The sequence below is a fragment of the Panicum virgatum genome, chromosome 4K (genome assembly GCF_016808335.1).
Source record: "Panicum virgatum strain AP13 chromosome 4K, P.virgatum_v5, whole genome shotgun sequence".
NCBI classification, from domain to species: Eukaryota; Viridiplantae; Streptophyta; class Magnoliopsida; order Poales; family Poaceae; genus Panicum; species Panicum virgatum.
The window spans coordinates 45,394,183-45,407,759 of record NC_053139.1 but is presented as its reverse complement, the minus strand read 5'-3'; the positions used below and the strand labels follow the sequence as shown (position 1 = coordinate 45,407,759).

Sequence of the window (13,577 nt, the reverse complement as noted above, 5' to 3'; positions counted from 1 at the left end):
TTTTTATTTTTCGGGAAGGAAGTGTCGCTTGTTTTTTAGCCCTAGCACGTGGTAACTTTGTTATCGTGAGCTCATTAGTAGAATACAATTTTTTTGCAGGAACAGGAATTCATCACGGATGTCGGTCGTCCCTACTAGTCTCGATCTCGACAAGTGCATGCAACGCATGGATGTCGTCTTCCTCCTCGGTTAAAATAATCAAATCCGGATAAGCTCCCCATCCTCTCCCATCCCATCCCATGCATGCGTCAAGCCATCCAGGGTGTTGTCCCTTTCCTGCTTTCCATCACTGCTTGTCCGCGGCATGGGGTGCCTCTGCCTGTCTGCCAGCCTTGCCCTGCCTGCTTTAAGACCAGGGGCCCGCACTCAGAGAGACAGGCATGCAAGATCAAGGACGCTGACAGAAGATTAGTATGCTGAAACAAACGTCTTGATGATAGGTGTACATCTGGTGTTACAGAAACAAATCAAAGAATGCGATATGCGCAGCTACATTCCCTTTCCTTTACACTAGTACATTACATCGCCTCCATCATCCAAAAACGATCCTTATTCTTCGCCACCATCTTCTTCTCTCCACGATCGATCTCTGGTTTCGCCACGGATGGATGGGTTGGGTTGGAACGACAAGGCGTCATCGTGCGTGCACGGCACAACGGCAGCAGCTAGCAAGCTCATCACCGGAGGTGGCACTCGGCGGGGACGCCCTGCGGGAAGCGCTTGGCGTCGGCGCAGTAGTTGTAGATCATGAACTTCCTCTGCACCCAGCGCATGCGGCGGTAGCTCATGTCGCTCAGCTGCTGGCTCCACCAGCCGCGCCCCCCGCCGCCCGCGGCGGCGGCCTCCATGGTGCCCACGGGGCACTGCTGCCGCCCGCCGGACCACACGCAGGCGTCGGCGCGGAAGCCCCGGAAGGAGGCCACGAACGGCGCGTGGGACCAGTCCGCCTTGACGCGCCCGCCCTGCGTGGCCCAGTCGTCGGCGTTCCACAGGCTCGCGTACAGCCGCATCGGCTGGCTCTTGGGGAACGCCACGCCGCGCGCCTCGTGGTTCTTGAAGTCGCGGATCGGGGTGCCGTCCACCGCGAAGCTGCATGCCAAACCAGGAGCTTGCCTGTCAGCGACCGTGTCTGCTGCTGTGGTCTCCGGAAAGAAGATTGAGAAGGCGGCGATGCGATGAGAGAGAGAGAGAGAGAGAGACTGCTGGGGACTCACATGATGTGCTGCGGGTTCCAGACGATGGAGTAGGTGTGGTAGGCGGTGGTGGGGTCGAACCAGAGGCGGAACTGCTGCTCGCGTTGGCCCTGCCCCTGCGTGAACACGTTGGTGTGCAGCGTGTAGGGCTCGCCGGTGACGTTGCCCAGGAACTCGAAGTCGATCTCGTCGTGGGCGCTCCCCTGCGACGAGAGGTAGAAGGTGGTGACGGTGCCGGCGGAGTTGCCGGGGACCAGCTTGATCTGCATGTCGATCTTGCCGAAGAGGTACTCGCTCCTGGACTGGAACCCGGAGCCGGAGGTGCGGTCCAGCGTCAGGTCGAGCCCGCGGCCGCCGTCCACGACCTTTCCGCGCCCGCCGCCCCAGGTCATCTCCGTGTCCTGGTAGAAGTTGCCGGCCCGCGCCACCGCCGCCAGGCAGGCCATCGCCGCGATGGCGAGCGCAATCGACCTCATCCTCTTCCCTTCGTTCTCAGCTGATTGCAGGCAGCAGGAAGGAGGTCTAGCTTGCCAAGTGTTGTTGGGAGCTCGGTGAGGAGGTGGTGGTCACTGATCGAGTGGATTGGTGCGATTGGAATGGAGTTGGCAGCAGGGGCGTGGTGGTATTTATGCAGGAGGCCGTGGCAGGGCAGCCGCGGGGGGGCGGACACGGGCAGCAGGTGGAAACCAACGGGCGAGTGCCGGGCCGGCTCGGCCTCGGCTGGCTGGCTGGCGCGTATAGAGTGAATGCGGGCTGGCCGCGCACTGGATCCAGCGGAGGCTCCGCCGGTGGGGGCCGCGCGGCGCGGGGCGCCTTTACTCGGCCACGCAAGCGGCGAGGCCCATCCACCCGGCCACCCGCGGCGGCTTCCGGGCAAGTGGTGCCTGCCCCCGCCGGGCGCGGGATGGGAAAGCGGCAGCTTTTGCGGGTGCTTTCCTTGGCCTCGCCCGCGCGCAGGCGCAGCTGCTGCTTTACAGTGAGGCGCCGGTTGGTGGCCTGCCTGCTTGCTCCGCTCGTGCTGCCAGTGCCAGCCCGCGCGGCGTGATCCCTGATCCGGCCGTGCCGTGGCGGCATGTGGCATGGGCGTGCGTGCGCGGTCTGGGATTCGGGGAAGGTTCGTCCGGCCTGCCTGCCTCGCCGCGTGCGAGTGTCCGGCCGCTTGCTTGCCCCCATGGGAGAAGCCGAGAAGGAACGCGAACGCGGGGTCCGGCGACGGCTGTTGGCATGGGCACGGCGTGGCCAGGCCCGCTGCAGTTGCCGGCCTTCCCGTCCAGGGGGGGCAGGACTGGTAAATGCAAGCTGCAAGTGTGCTTACTGTCCACGGTAAAGGGGCTAAACTGCTAAAGGCGCTGCTAGCTGCTGGTGGGACCTAGTAGGTTTCAGGGGTCGATCCGCCATTTACGCTCGGCGCCGGTTGAGGTCGCTGTAGCCGGCGACACGAGTCCCATGTCCATGTCCATGTCCATGTCCATGTCCATGTCCATTCCATGCTAGTACAATGATAACGTCCACCCTGGTTCAGTTCAGTGGTTCTCCTCCTCCGAGACATGCTGCCGTTAGGAACGGGGCTGCCAGTGACAGGTATGCCGACGCCGACACGTCTCTGCGAGCGCCAACACGACCGCGCTCATGGACTTGTGGGCTCGTTCAGGGCTCGATCCCGCCCGCGACCTTCAAATTTGAACCCGTCTCTTCGTCCAATCCCTACTGCGTACTCCTGCTCCAATACGGATGACCAGCAGCAGTGCTCCGTCCGCAGTGGCGTCGCCGAGGAGCAACGGGACACGGCCTCGCGGGATCCAGCTGTGCTAGCCCCCTTGCTCATCATCTTCCTATGGCCCCAGTCATCAGTGCGTCGTCATGCATTGCTGCTCCGGATTGCTTAACTTTCAATTTTACCGGACCGGCCTAACCGCCGGGCTCCGGTACCGGTTTACCGGTCCTGTTAGGCCGGTTACCGGTCCGAACCGGACAAATGTAATTTTGAATTCAAATTTCGTCGTGGAAGCGGTTCCGACCGGTATACCAGCCGGTTAGACCGGTTTACCGGCCGGTTTGGCCGGTATACCGGTTACTTGTGCGCTCCAGTTCCCAGCGAAATACCGGTCGGTTACTCCGGTTTACCGGCCGGTTTTTCCGGTATACCGGTGGTTTCTTGCAGTTTTCCATCGCTTATAAAATGGATCCCCGGTGTGAAATAAAAGGAAATTTCGACATTAGCTATGCACATTTTAATGTAAATGACACTACCAAAGCAATAATTTATAATCATGCATACAAATATAATAGTAATAAACGTGCATACAAATACAGAGTCATACACCTATACACATGAAATGAAAGTTCAACGTAGGAATGTGAAGACCCCCATTTGGGACGCGGTTTGGTATTCGGCGGTTGTCGGGTATCACAATTAGGGACACCCTAATCGGGGTACTAAGACCGCTTTTAAAAACACAAACATCTGTTAAGGCAACTAGGCCCACAGCCTCCTTACAATCTGGAAGAAAGGAAATGACTCAATAAAGCCCAGCACGCGGCCCATTCACATCCCCCTCGAACCCGCGGAACGATCTCCGCCTCGCTCGAGGGTCCCTCTCGGGCCCGCTGGACAACCTCCGCCTCGCTCGAGGGTAGCGGATCTACCCTCGAGCGGTGACTCATTCTCCGCCTCGCTCGAGGGCTCCCTTCAGGACCTTCGATCACGCAACGCATCTCCGCCTCGCTCGAGGGTAGCGAATCTACCCTCGAGCGGGTGGCTCATCTTTGCCTCGCTCGAGGCCACCCCTCGGCACAAGGGACAAATAACCTCGCCGCCCAACTGCTCGCCGTATGAAGGCATTAAAAGCCAGCCACTCTGCCACGGCTCAAAGGACGGGCGGTGCCAGGCCGCCATTCCCACAGTGGATGTGACCGGGGTCCCATCCGCTGACTTCGGTCACCATTCCGCCATCTCGGACGCTGTAGCAATGCCTTGGGACCTGCACGCGGAACAAGATGGGCTCGGCACTGCTCCCATTACTGTTCTGCCGGCGCCGACCATCCGGACTCGCCTCCCACTGGGGAAGGGGTCCGGGACTTCCACCCGTCCCCCGGACCTTCTAGTGTGCACGCCCGCACTCCCACAGGGGGGTCCGGGGCCGTCGCGCGCCATTACTACAGCTAGTCCACAGGGCCCACTACACACCACCACCACGCCGCCTGCGGAGACACTATCGGACAACCGGCGTCATCTTCGCTGTACCAAGGACGAAATCCGGACGACAGCGACGCACGCCGCCTTCCCACAGTATACTTCCTACAGTGTCCGACCACTGTACCCCGCGATTCAGGGGAGGACGGTGACTTCTATTCCCCCACTCATGTGCCCCGCCCCTCCTTGTGACTATAAAAGGAGGGAGCGGGCTTCCTTTAGCCGGGGGCTGCTGGACACTAGTCTGCCTGGTCTCTCTGGTTTCTCTCTTCAAGAGGACGTTCAGGGACTACTGAGCACTCATCTTAATCGACTCCACTCCTAGCTGAGACTTGGGAGCTTCTCTCCCTCTCTCGCCTTACTTGTACCCCCTACTACAAGCATTTCGGGTGCAAGATAATATAGTGCCATCGCACACCCCCTTTGCTGGACGTACGGCCCCGCGGCCGGAACCAGGATACACCGTGTGTTACTGTGATTGCCTCTTGCATCATCATCTGGGACGAGGAAACACACAGCATTTACTAGTTGGGATCCGGACCCCCCGGGTCGGGACACCGACAGTTGGCGCGCCAGGTAGGGGAAGCTGCGTGACTTTTTTTCTCTCTTTTTCCCATTTGATCTTCAGGGATGGCGAGCAGATCCAACCCATACCCTATGGGTGTTTCGGATCCGTTTCCAGCGGGACACGTGATCTCGTTCGGGAGTCTCGAGTTCAGGGCAACCGGCAACGGTTACCTCATGCAGCTCCTCTCTCCCGGACGCAACTCCATCGCTCCGACTTCGCCAGCCCGGCGCAACAGGCGCTCGGGTCGGCGTTCACGACAAGCACGCGCGGAGCGTCGTCGTGCGGCACACCACAGCTCCCCCACGTGGGTCGAGGCTGGCATGTCGCAACTCATCATCACGGCCAACGGGGCCACCGTTTCGTCACCGCGTGCCTCGGCGTCATCTGCGCCGGCACCTTCGCCTGTGGCAGCACTAGTGCCTCCCAGGGGGGACTCGACTTCGGCGTCGCCCTTCCCCTTCGGGATGCGCAACGCTGCCGCCCACGCCTCGTCAACCAGCGCTAACTTCATCAAGCATGCGGATCTGCCAGGTCATCATCTTCGGTCGATTCGCAGCCTCATCGCGTCGTCTCCTGATGAATCCTACCCCGAGACGGCGAGCTCGATCGCCGATGACATCGACTTCTTCATGAACAACTTCACGGCCGAGGAGGCCGAGGACTACTCCGGGGTTCGCGACCCCAGCGCTCTTCTCTCGTTCCAGCTGGCGACGGCTTACTGCCTCACCTGCTCCGAAGACTCCAGCGAGGGGGATTTCGATCCTTCCTGGGAATGCTTCATGGCGGACCTCGCGGACGAGCAGGACGACAATGCTCCAGCCAACGACGGGGACGGCGGGGCGGACGTGCGGGCAAAGCAACCGGTGGTCCCGCCTGCAGCCCCTTCCTCGTCAAGTTCAGCGGCGCGACAAGCTCAACTGGCGCAGCTCAACGAGGTTCAAGCCAAGCTCGACGAGCAGCGTCAACAAACCCAGGAGCTACGCGCCGCACTCGAGCAGCAGCGTACCGTGCGTGGTGCACACGCCCAGGCGGCGGGACGTGTTGCCCGGGAGCGCATCCTGGCCGACGACAATGTCGACAAATCTCCGAAACTGCAAACGGCCGGTGAAAAACTCGTCGCTGCGGCCTATCTACTTCAAGCTATGCCCGAGCCATCGACACCTTCGGGCCGCAACCTGCGCCGCGAGGCACAGGAGCTCATCGAGCAAGCTGCCGTGCAGCAGGCCGAGAGTTCTGCGTCTCGTATGCGCTCGAAGGCCCCGGAGCAGCGTGATGGGACTGCGCGTCAGGACCGCGAGGTTTCTGTGCACACACCCCCAGCGGGGGAGGGCAAGGCAGCCGTAGCACCCGGTGCGAAGGTGCCCTCGGTGCACGAGCGCATCGGAAGAGTTCCCGTAAGGGAGCGAATCCGTGACACTCGCGGGCACGCTGGCGACGGCGACGCCCGCAACGTCATCGATGGCAGGAGGTACACCCCTCGACAGGGTGGACGCTTCGACCCTGAGCACGACAGGGGTGAGTCACCGGAGCCTCCGGGCACCCGGGTGTTCAGCCGGGAGATTCGAACAGCATCTTTTCCCCCGCGCTTTCGACAACCCAACACCCTCGTCAAGTACTCGGGCGAGACTGATCCTGCAGTCTGGCTCAATGACTACCGCCTAGCGTGCCAGCTAGGCGGCGCGACGGAGGACGCGGTCATCATCCGCAACCTTCCTCTTCATCTTGCAGACGCCACACGAACGTGGCTCGAGCACCTGCCTGCGGATCAGATCCACAATTGGGCCGACTTGGTCCACATTTTCGTGGGCAATTTCCAGGGCACGTACGTGCGCCCTGGGAACTCCTGGGATCTCAAAGGGTGTCGCTAGAAGCCCCGTGAGTCCCTGCTTGACTACGTGCGGCGCTTCTCCAAGCAGTGCACCGAGCTCCCTAGCGTCACCCACGTCGAGGTCATCAACGCTTTCCTCGAGGGTACGGCGTGCAGGAACCTGGTGCATGAGCTCGCGAGAAGCCGACCCGTCAACACCAATGAGCTGTTCGACGCTGCCACCAACTATGCCGCCGGAGAGGAGGCCGTTGGTGCCATCTTCGACGACAAGTCGAGCAAGCGCAAGGACGATGCGCCCGCGGAGGGCAGCAACGCCAAGCCCAATGCCCCCGCCAAGAAACAGAAGCGGGGGAGGAAGGGAAAGAAGCCGATCCCACCGAACCAGCGTGAGCCGGGGCGGGCAGAGGACTCCGAGGAGGCCTTCGCTGCCGCCCCAGACCGCAAAGGGCCTCGAGGCCCCCCTCGAGGTGGCGGTGGCCAATTTGACGACATGCTCAAGAAGCCGTGCCCTTACCACAAGGGCCCGGTCAACCATACCCTCGAGCAGTGCGAAATGCTCAAGAAGTATTACAACCGCGTCGCGCATCGCGACGAAGACAAGAAGAAGGACGCGGGCGACAAAGGTGGAGACGACGAGTTCCCCCCAGTGGAGAACGCCTTCTTCATCTTTGGAGGAGCAACGACGAATATGACTTCTCGGCAGCGCAAGCGTGAGCGCCGCGAAGTCTTTTCCGCCGCAAAGCCACGCCATCCTACCTCGATTGGTCGAAGGATACCATCACCTTTGGCCGCGAGGACCACCCCGACTACGTCCCGCATCCGGGATGGTATCCGCTCGTTGTCGACCCCATCATCGGTAACACCCGCTTCTGGGGATCATGTACGCCCCCACCTTGGAGCTCATGGGGATCGGACTGGACAAGCTTTGCCCCAGCAAGTCACCATTCCACGGCGTCGCGCCAGGGAAGCGAGTCCAACCCCTCGGCCAGATCGATCTGCCTGTCTGCTTCGGCACAGCAGCCAACTTCCGCAAGGAGGTACTCACCTTCGAGGTGGTGGGATTTCGAGGGTCCTATCATGCCATCCTTGGTCGTCCTTGCTACGCCAAGTTTATGGCCGTCCCCAACTACACCTACCTCAAGCTCAAAATGCCGGGTCCGAAGGGCGTCATCACCATCGGCTCTTCATTCGAGCACGCCTACGAGTGCGACATCGAGTGCGTTGAGCACGCGGAAGCTCAAGCGGAGGACGAGGCCCTCGCAGCCACTCTCGACAAAATGGCGAGCGAGGCCTTGGACTCCACGCACCGACACGCCGGGAGATTCGAACCCGCCGAGGGTATCAAGAAGGTGCCCCTCGACCCGAGCCACTCCGACGACAAGGCGTTGCGGATCAGCGCCAGCCTCGATGACAAATAGGAAGTGGTGCTTGTCGATTTCCTCCGCGCCAACGTAGATATCTTTGCGTGGAGTCCCTCGGACATGCCTGGCATACCGAGGGAGGTCGCCGAGCACTCTCTTGATGTCCGACCCAACTCCAAGCCGGTGAGGCAGCGCCTAAGACGCTTCGACGAGCTCAAGCGCCGGGCGATCGGCGAGGAGTTGCAGAAACTTCTAGCGGCCAGATTCATCAAAGAGGTATTCCATCCCGAGTGGCTAGCTAATCCAGTATTAGTGAAGAAAAAGAGTGGAAACTGGAGGATGTGTATAGATTATACTAGTTTAAATAAGACATGTCCGAAGGTCCCTTTTCCTTTGCCACGAATCGATCAGATTATAGATACTACTGCGGGATGTGAACTCCTATCCTTTCTTGATGCCTATTCCCAGTGGCGGAGGACGCCGAAAATTTTAGGTGTGGCGGTGGATTACTAGATTATGTTCAAATATTATACGAAAATAAAGGTTCACAACAAAAGTATAGTTTAGAAGTACCTCAAATGAAGAAAAACACGTAAAGTACGCATCAAATCAACAATTGGACCAAAGAAGCTATCAAACAAAGAGAAAACATAAATTAGTAACGAAATATTAGAGTTAAAATATTAAATGTAATACAAGATACACAATTAGAGTATAGAGTTATACCGATATATTTATTATTAGTTGCGTCTAGGAGACTTTGGCAATTGCATATTTCTATCTTTTTTCTTCTGAAAAGCCTTCTTGATAGATTCAAGATCAATTCCTTTAAATATCTCCCGCTCAATATACACCACCATCAAGTCATTAAGCCAACCATCGGACATCTTGTTCCGCAACTCAGTTTTAATAATCTTCATGGCTGAAAAGGCTCTTTCAACTGATGCAGTTGCTACTGGTAGCAGCAATGCCAGCTCAATTAGGCGATAAACCAAGGGAAATATTTCATGCCTCTTAAGTTCAACCATTTTCATTGCTAGGCTTGCAAGGTCATAACAAGCTCTGAATGCCTCAACTCTTCTAACATGAATAATGAAGGTTTCTAACTGGTCTTTTATTCTTTTCCGGTCATCAAAAGAAAAATCATCCAAATATATATCCGTGAGGCGAGCAAGTTTATTCACATCAAAGTTAGAGAATGAATCTCTAGGATCAAGGCAAGCAAAGCAAGTAAGTAATTCCGATGATACCTCACTGAATCGATGATCAAACTCTGTTGTGATAGCATCTATGGTAGCAAAGAAGGTATCAACACGAAAGTAATGATCTTGAGTGATGTTGTTTCTCCCTCCTTTCCTTGATCTACCAAATCTTGGTACACTATCTTCCATATTTGGTATTGGGATATCATTTTCTTAGCAAAATGTTTTGACTTCTTCAAGTAGTGGCTCATAACCTTCGCTTCTCAAATTGTTCAAACGTGTTTTCACGTCAATAACCAAAGACATGGCCTCAACAATATTTTGATCCTTCTTCTGCAACAGATGAGATAGCTCATTTGTTATGCGAAGGATCTGTAACATCATCTTCATGATAAACACAAAGTTGAAAGACTCCATAGTAGGCACCAACCCCCCTGCCCTTGATGGATTACGTTCCTCATCATGCACCACTTGCAGAACTTCTATTATTGAGTCCCACATTGTTTCAATACGAAGAAATGTCCTGTAGTGAGATCCCCATCTTGTATCTCCAGGCCTAGGCAATGATGTTTCTTGATGTTGTCCTCTACCTGATGAAATATCTCCACTCTCCAACTTATTCAAAACAATTGTATGATGACTATCAATCAATAAATCCTTCCTCTTACAAGATGCACTAGTGCTGCTCACAATCATGTTCACATAGTCAAAGAAATCCTCTATAGATGAACAACACTTTGAAACCGAAACAACTACCAACTGCAATTGGTGAGCAAAACAATGGATATAGAAAGCATATGGGTTCTCATCACGAATTAGTTTTTGAACACCATTGAATTCACCTCTCATATTAGAAGCTCCATCATACCCTTGGCCTCGTATTTTTGCAATAGTTAAACCATGGGCACTAAGAACCTCCACTATTGCTCTCTTTAATGCTTTTGATGTAGTTAGCTTGACATGCTTGATACCCAAAAATCTTTCAACTACTTGCCCTTTTTTATTCACATACCTATATGAGGAAACTCACAATATTTAGAAATATTATAACAAGATTCATCAACATTCAACAAGAATACAAGATATAAAAGTGGATGTTTACCTGACTATTATGGCCATTTGCTCTTTGACTGATATATCACGAGATTCATCAACAAGAATAGAGAATAAACAACCACTCATCTCTTCTTTTATGACTTTGGTAACAGCTTGAGCACAACACTCGGCAAGTTCTTTCTGAATTGTTCCAGAAGTCATTTTAGCATTTTTAGGACAAGCAAATTCAAATGCCTGCCTCACTTCCTCATTTCTTAGTTTGTACCAATCAAGAAATTCTAGAAAGTTGCCTTTGTTCAATGAAGTTTCTGATTCATCATGTCCACGGAACGGTTCACCTTGCAAGGCAATATAACTTACAATAGCCAAAGATGTATCTACACGGGTTTCATACTTCTTTTCTGCCTCTTTGGTATGAACTACAATTTTCTCCTTTACACTTGCCCTTTGATTATCAAAATCATCAAATGCCGCTCTTGATCTATTATGAGCACTATTAGGGCCACCAACATGTTTAGGGAGTGCTAAGTAGGCATTCTTCCATTGCCTAAAGCCTTCTTTTGTAAAGGCCTCATAACCAAATTTGTCATCATCTACACCAACTCTTCTAAAAAGATAACAACAAAAGCAATAAGCCTTACCATTCACCAAGCTATATTCCAGCCAATTATATTTCTCAAACCATTCTTTTCGAAAGCGCCTTTTATCTTCTCCTCTAGGAAAAACATGACTACTAGGTTGAGTTGGACCTCGTTCCATGAAAGCCCTCCTAATTTCATCTCTAATATTAGGACTAAATTGCTCAATTGGAATCCGAAGCCCCGGATCAGAAATGATATAATCCGGATTGAACTCAGTTATTGTACCTTGATCATTTTCATTGCTACCTGGCTGTTGGCCTATGGTATTGGTGTCCTCCAAATGAGTTTCCACCACCTCTTCCTCCTCTATTATAGCATTACCAACTTCACTTCCATGAGTGCTTGGGTTTGTGCTACTGGATCCGAATGGACTAAAATAGCTCTTTAGATCTGAAATAAATAGTCAAATTCACATTAAAGTAAATTAGTTTAATTTCCCAATCCTATACAACGCCCAAAAAATACTACTTCTCTCACCTCTTTCTTGTGCCTTTCTTTTCCCTTTTCTGCTAGAGCTTGGTTGTTGCTCCATGGAGCTTGAGCCGGCGGCTGCCTTCCCTTCGCTAGTTTTCTGCTGTAGTAGTGCATTGAGTGAGTAATTCTGTTCACATTGTCAAGACTGAAAATTAAATAGCAATGATGGTATTCATTGGTAGAAACCATACATGACTTCAGTCTGATTCAGAACAAAATAAAGAAGCGCTGCTAGAATTCTTTGATCCTAAATTGTTCTTTCTAAATTCTTGAACACTAGGATATAGCGGAGGCACTCACCTTCCAGATTCTAGCAATGTACGACAATGATGCTTCACAAGTTCACATATAGATTTGCTCGCACATCATTAGGTTTGTATGAGCTAGCTAGCTTCACATATAGATTTGCTCCCAAATAAATTCTAGGATATATATATCATTACGAATACGAAACAGAGTCAATTCTTACTAGAGTCATGTATTCATGTATTCATTTTCGTTTCACAAACAAGGCTAGAACCAGTACTGGCTAGAACACAATCATCAAATGAAATACCACACAAAGAAATGGGGTAAGGGCCTAAGGGGCAGAGGGATGAGTGGAGGGAGACAGGGAGTACCGGAGGCCGCAGGCCGCAGCGGCGCTGCGGGGAGCCGGAGAGGCCGAGAGGGGGCTGCCGGCTGTGCCCGCGCCACTGCAGGGAGCCGGGGAGGCGGCGAGGCACCCAGGCACAGCGCGGAGCCGCGGACACGGGGAGCCCCCGAGGCGCCGAGCTAGGGATGAAGGCCGGAGGGCGTGGGCGCTGCCGCGCCGGCACGCCACTGCAGCCTGCAGCAGGGAGCCGGGGAGGCAGCGAGGTGCCCAAGCGCGTCGCGGCGTCGGGGAGCCGGGGACCGGGGCCGGAGGGGCGGACCGGCGGAGGGCGAGGGCGCCGCTCGGCCGTTGCAAGGAGCCGGGAGATCTGGGCAACTGGGCGAGGGCGTCGGCAGTACTGGGCGTCGGGCGTGCGGCTGCTAGGGTGAGGGAGCCAGGGAGGTAAAGGTAAACCGGACTTTGGGCCGATTCCCACTATGGGCCGGACCGAGGTATGGCGAGCGCCACACCTCGCCACACTGAGCCCTCCGCCACTGCCTATTCCGGTTACCACCAAATCAAGATGAAAGAGTCCGACCAGCTCGCGACCTCTTTTATCACACCTTTCGGCATGTACTGCTACGTTACGATGCCCTTTGGCCTTAGAAACGCCGGAGCCACATACCAGCGGTGTATGCTCCACGTTTTCAGAGACCATCTCGGGCGGAGCATAGAGGCATATGTCGATGACATCGTTGTAAAATCCAGGAAGGCGGACGACCTGGTTGCCGATCTCAGGATCGCATTTGATTGCCTACGGGCCAAAGGGGTAAAACTTAACCCCGAGAAGTGTGTGTTCGGGGTGCCTCGAGGCATGCTCCTGGGCTTCATTGTCTCCCAGCGGGGCATCGAACCCAACCCCGATAAAGTCTCGGCCATCACTCGGATGGGACCGATCCGAGACCTAAAGGGGGTACAGAGGGTCATGGGATGCCTAGCATCTCTTAGCCGGTTCATCTCGCGCCTCGGCGAGAAAGGCTTACCCCTATATCGGCTCTTGACAAAAACCGAGCACTTCATGTGGACCCCCGAAGCTCAAGAAGCCCTCGAAAGGCTGAAGGCATTACTCACTCGTGCCCCTATTCTCACACCACCCACGGACGGCGAGCCCCTCTATCTATACGTAGCTGCAACGACCCAAGTGGTCAGCGCGGTGATCGTGGTCGAAAGACAAGAGGAGAGTCATGCTCTGCCCATCCAACGGCCGGTGTACTACATCGGCGAGGTGTTGTCTGAAACTAAGACACGCTATCCGCAGATTCAAAAGCTGCTCTACGCAGTGGTCTTGGCTCGGCGCAAGCTGCGCCACTATTTCGAGGCTCACCCCGTCACCGTGGTCTCATCTTTCCCCTTGGGAGAGATAGCCCCCAACCGGGAAGCCGAGGGTAGAATTGCCAAATGGTCTGTGGAGCTGATGGGAGAAACAC

General features: G+C 54.8%; 2 protein-coding genes across 3 annotated transcripts; both read right to left on the bottom strand.

Moving 5' to 3' along the window:
* Window positions 1–408: 408 nt before the first annotated feature.
* On the bottom strand, window positions 409–1,808 carry LOC120704348 (xyloglucan endotransglucosylase/hydrolase protein 22-like). The gene is made up of 2 exons (XM_039988706.1): window positions 1,215–1,808; window positions 409–1,089 (listed from the first exon to the last, which is right to left on the bottom strand). The coding sequence occupies exons 1-2, from the start codon at window positions 1,667–1,669 to the stop codon at window positions 678–680; spliced, it is 867 nt and encodes a 288-aa protein (XP_039844640.1). The 5' UTR covers window positions 1,670–1,808; the 3' UTR covers window positions 409–677.
* A 7,117-nt stretch (window positions 1,809–8,925) lies between these two features.
* LOC120704347 (zinc finger MYM-type protein 1-like) lies at window positions 8,926–11,605 on the bottom strand. 2 transcript variants are annotated; one of them, XM_039988703.1, is made up of 4 exons: window positions 11,520–11,605; window positions 10,448–11,432; window positions 9,776–10,357; window positions 8,926–9,678 (listed from the first exon to the last, which is right to left on the bottom strand). In XM_039988703.1, the coding sequence occupies exons 1-4, from the start codon at window positions 11,572–11,574 to the stop codon at window positions 9,630–9,632; spliced, it is 1,671 nt and encodes a 556-aa protein (XP_039844637.1). In that variant the 5' UTR covers window positions 11,575–11,605; the 3' UTR covers window positions 8,926–9,629. The 2 variants fall into 2 exon arrangements, with proteins under 2 accessions (XP_039844637.1, XP_039844638.1); XM_039988704.1 differs by lacking the exon at window positions 8,926–9,678 and having other exon boundaries at window positions 10,288–10,357; window positions 11,268–11,432.
* Window positions 11,606–13,577: the final 1,972 nt, after the last annotated feature.

Coding starts and splice junctions, on each gene's coding strand:
- LOC120704348 (XM_039988706.1), bottom strand. CDS start 1,669: ATGAGGTCGATTGCGCTCGCCATCGCGGCGATGGCCTGCCTGGCGGCG. Junction 1,090..1,214: donor TGGAACCCGCAGCACATCAT/GTGAGTCCCCAG, acceptor TTTGGCATGCAG/CTTCGCGGTGGACGGCACCC.
- LOC120704347 (XM_039988703.1), bottom strand. CDS start 11,574: ATGGAGCAACAACCAAGCTCTAGCAGAAAAGGGAAAAGAAAGGCACAA. Junction 11,433..11,519: donor AAGAAAGGCACAAGAAAGAG/GTGAGAGAAGTA, acceptor TATTTATTTCAG/ATCTAAAGAGCTATTTTAGT. Junction 10,358..10,447: donor CAAATGGCCATAATAGTCAG/GTAAACATCCAC, acceptor TTCCTCATATAG/GTATGTGAATAAAAAAGGGC.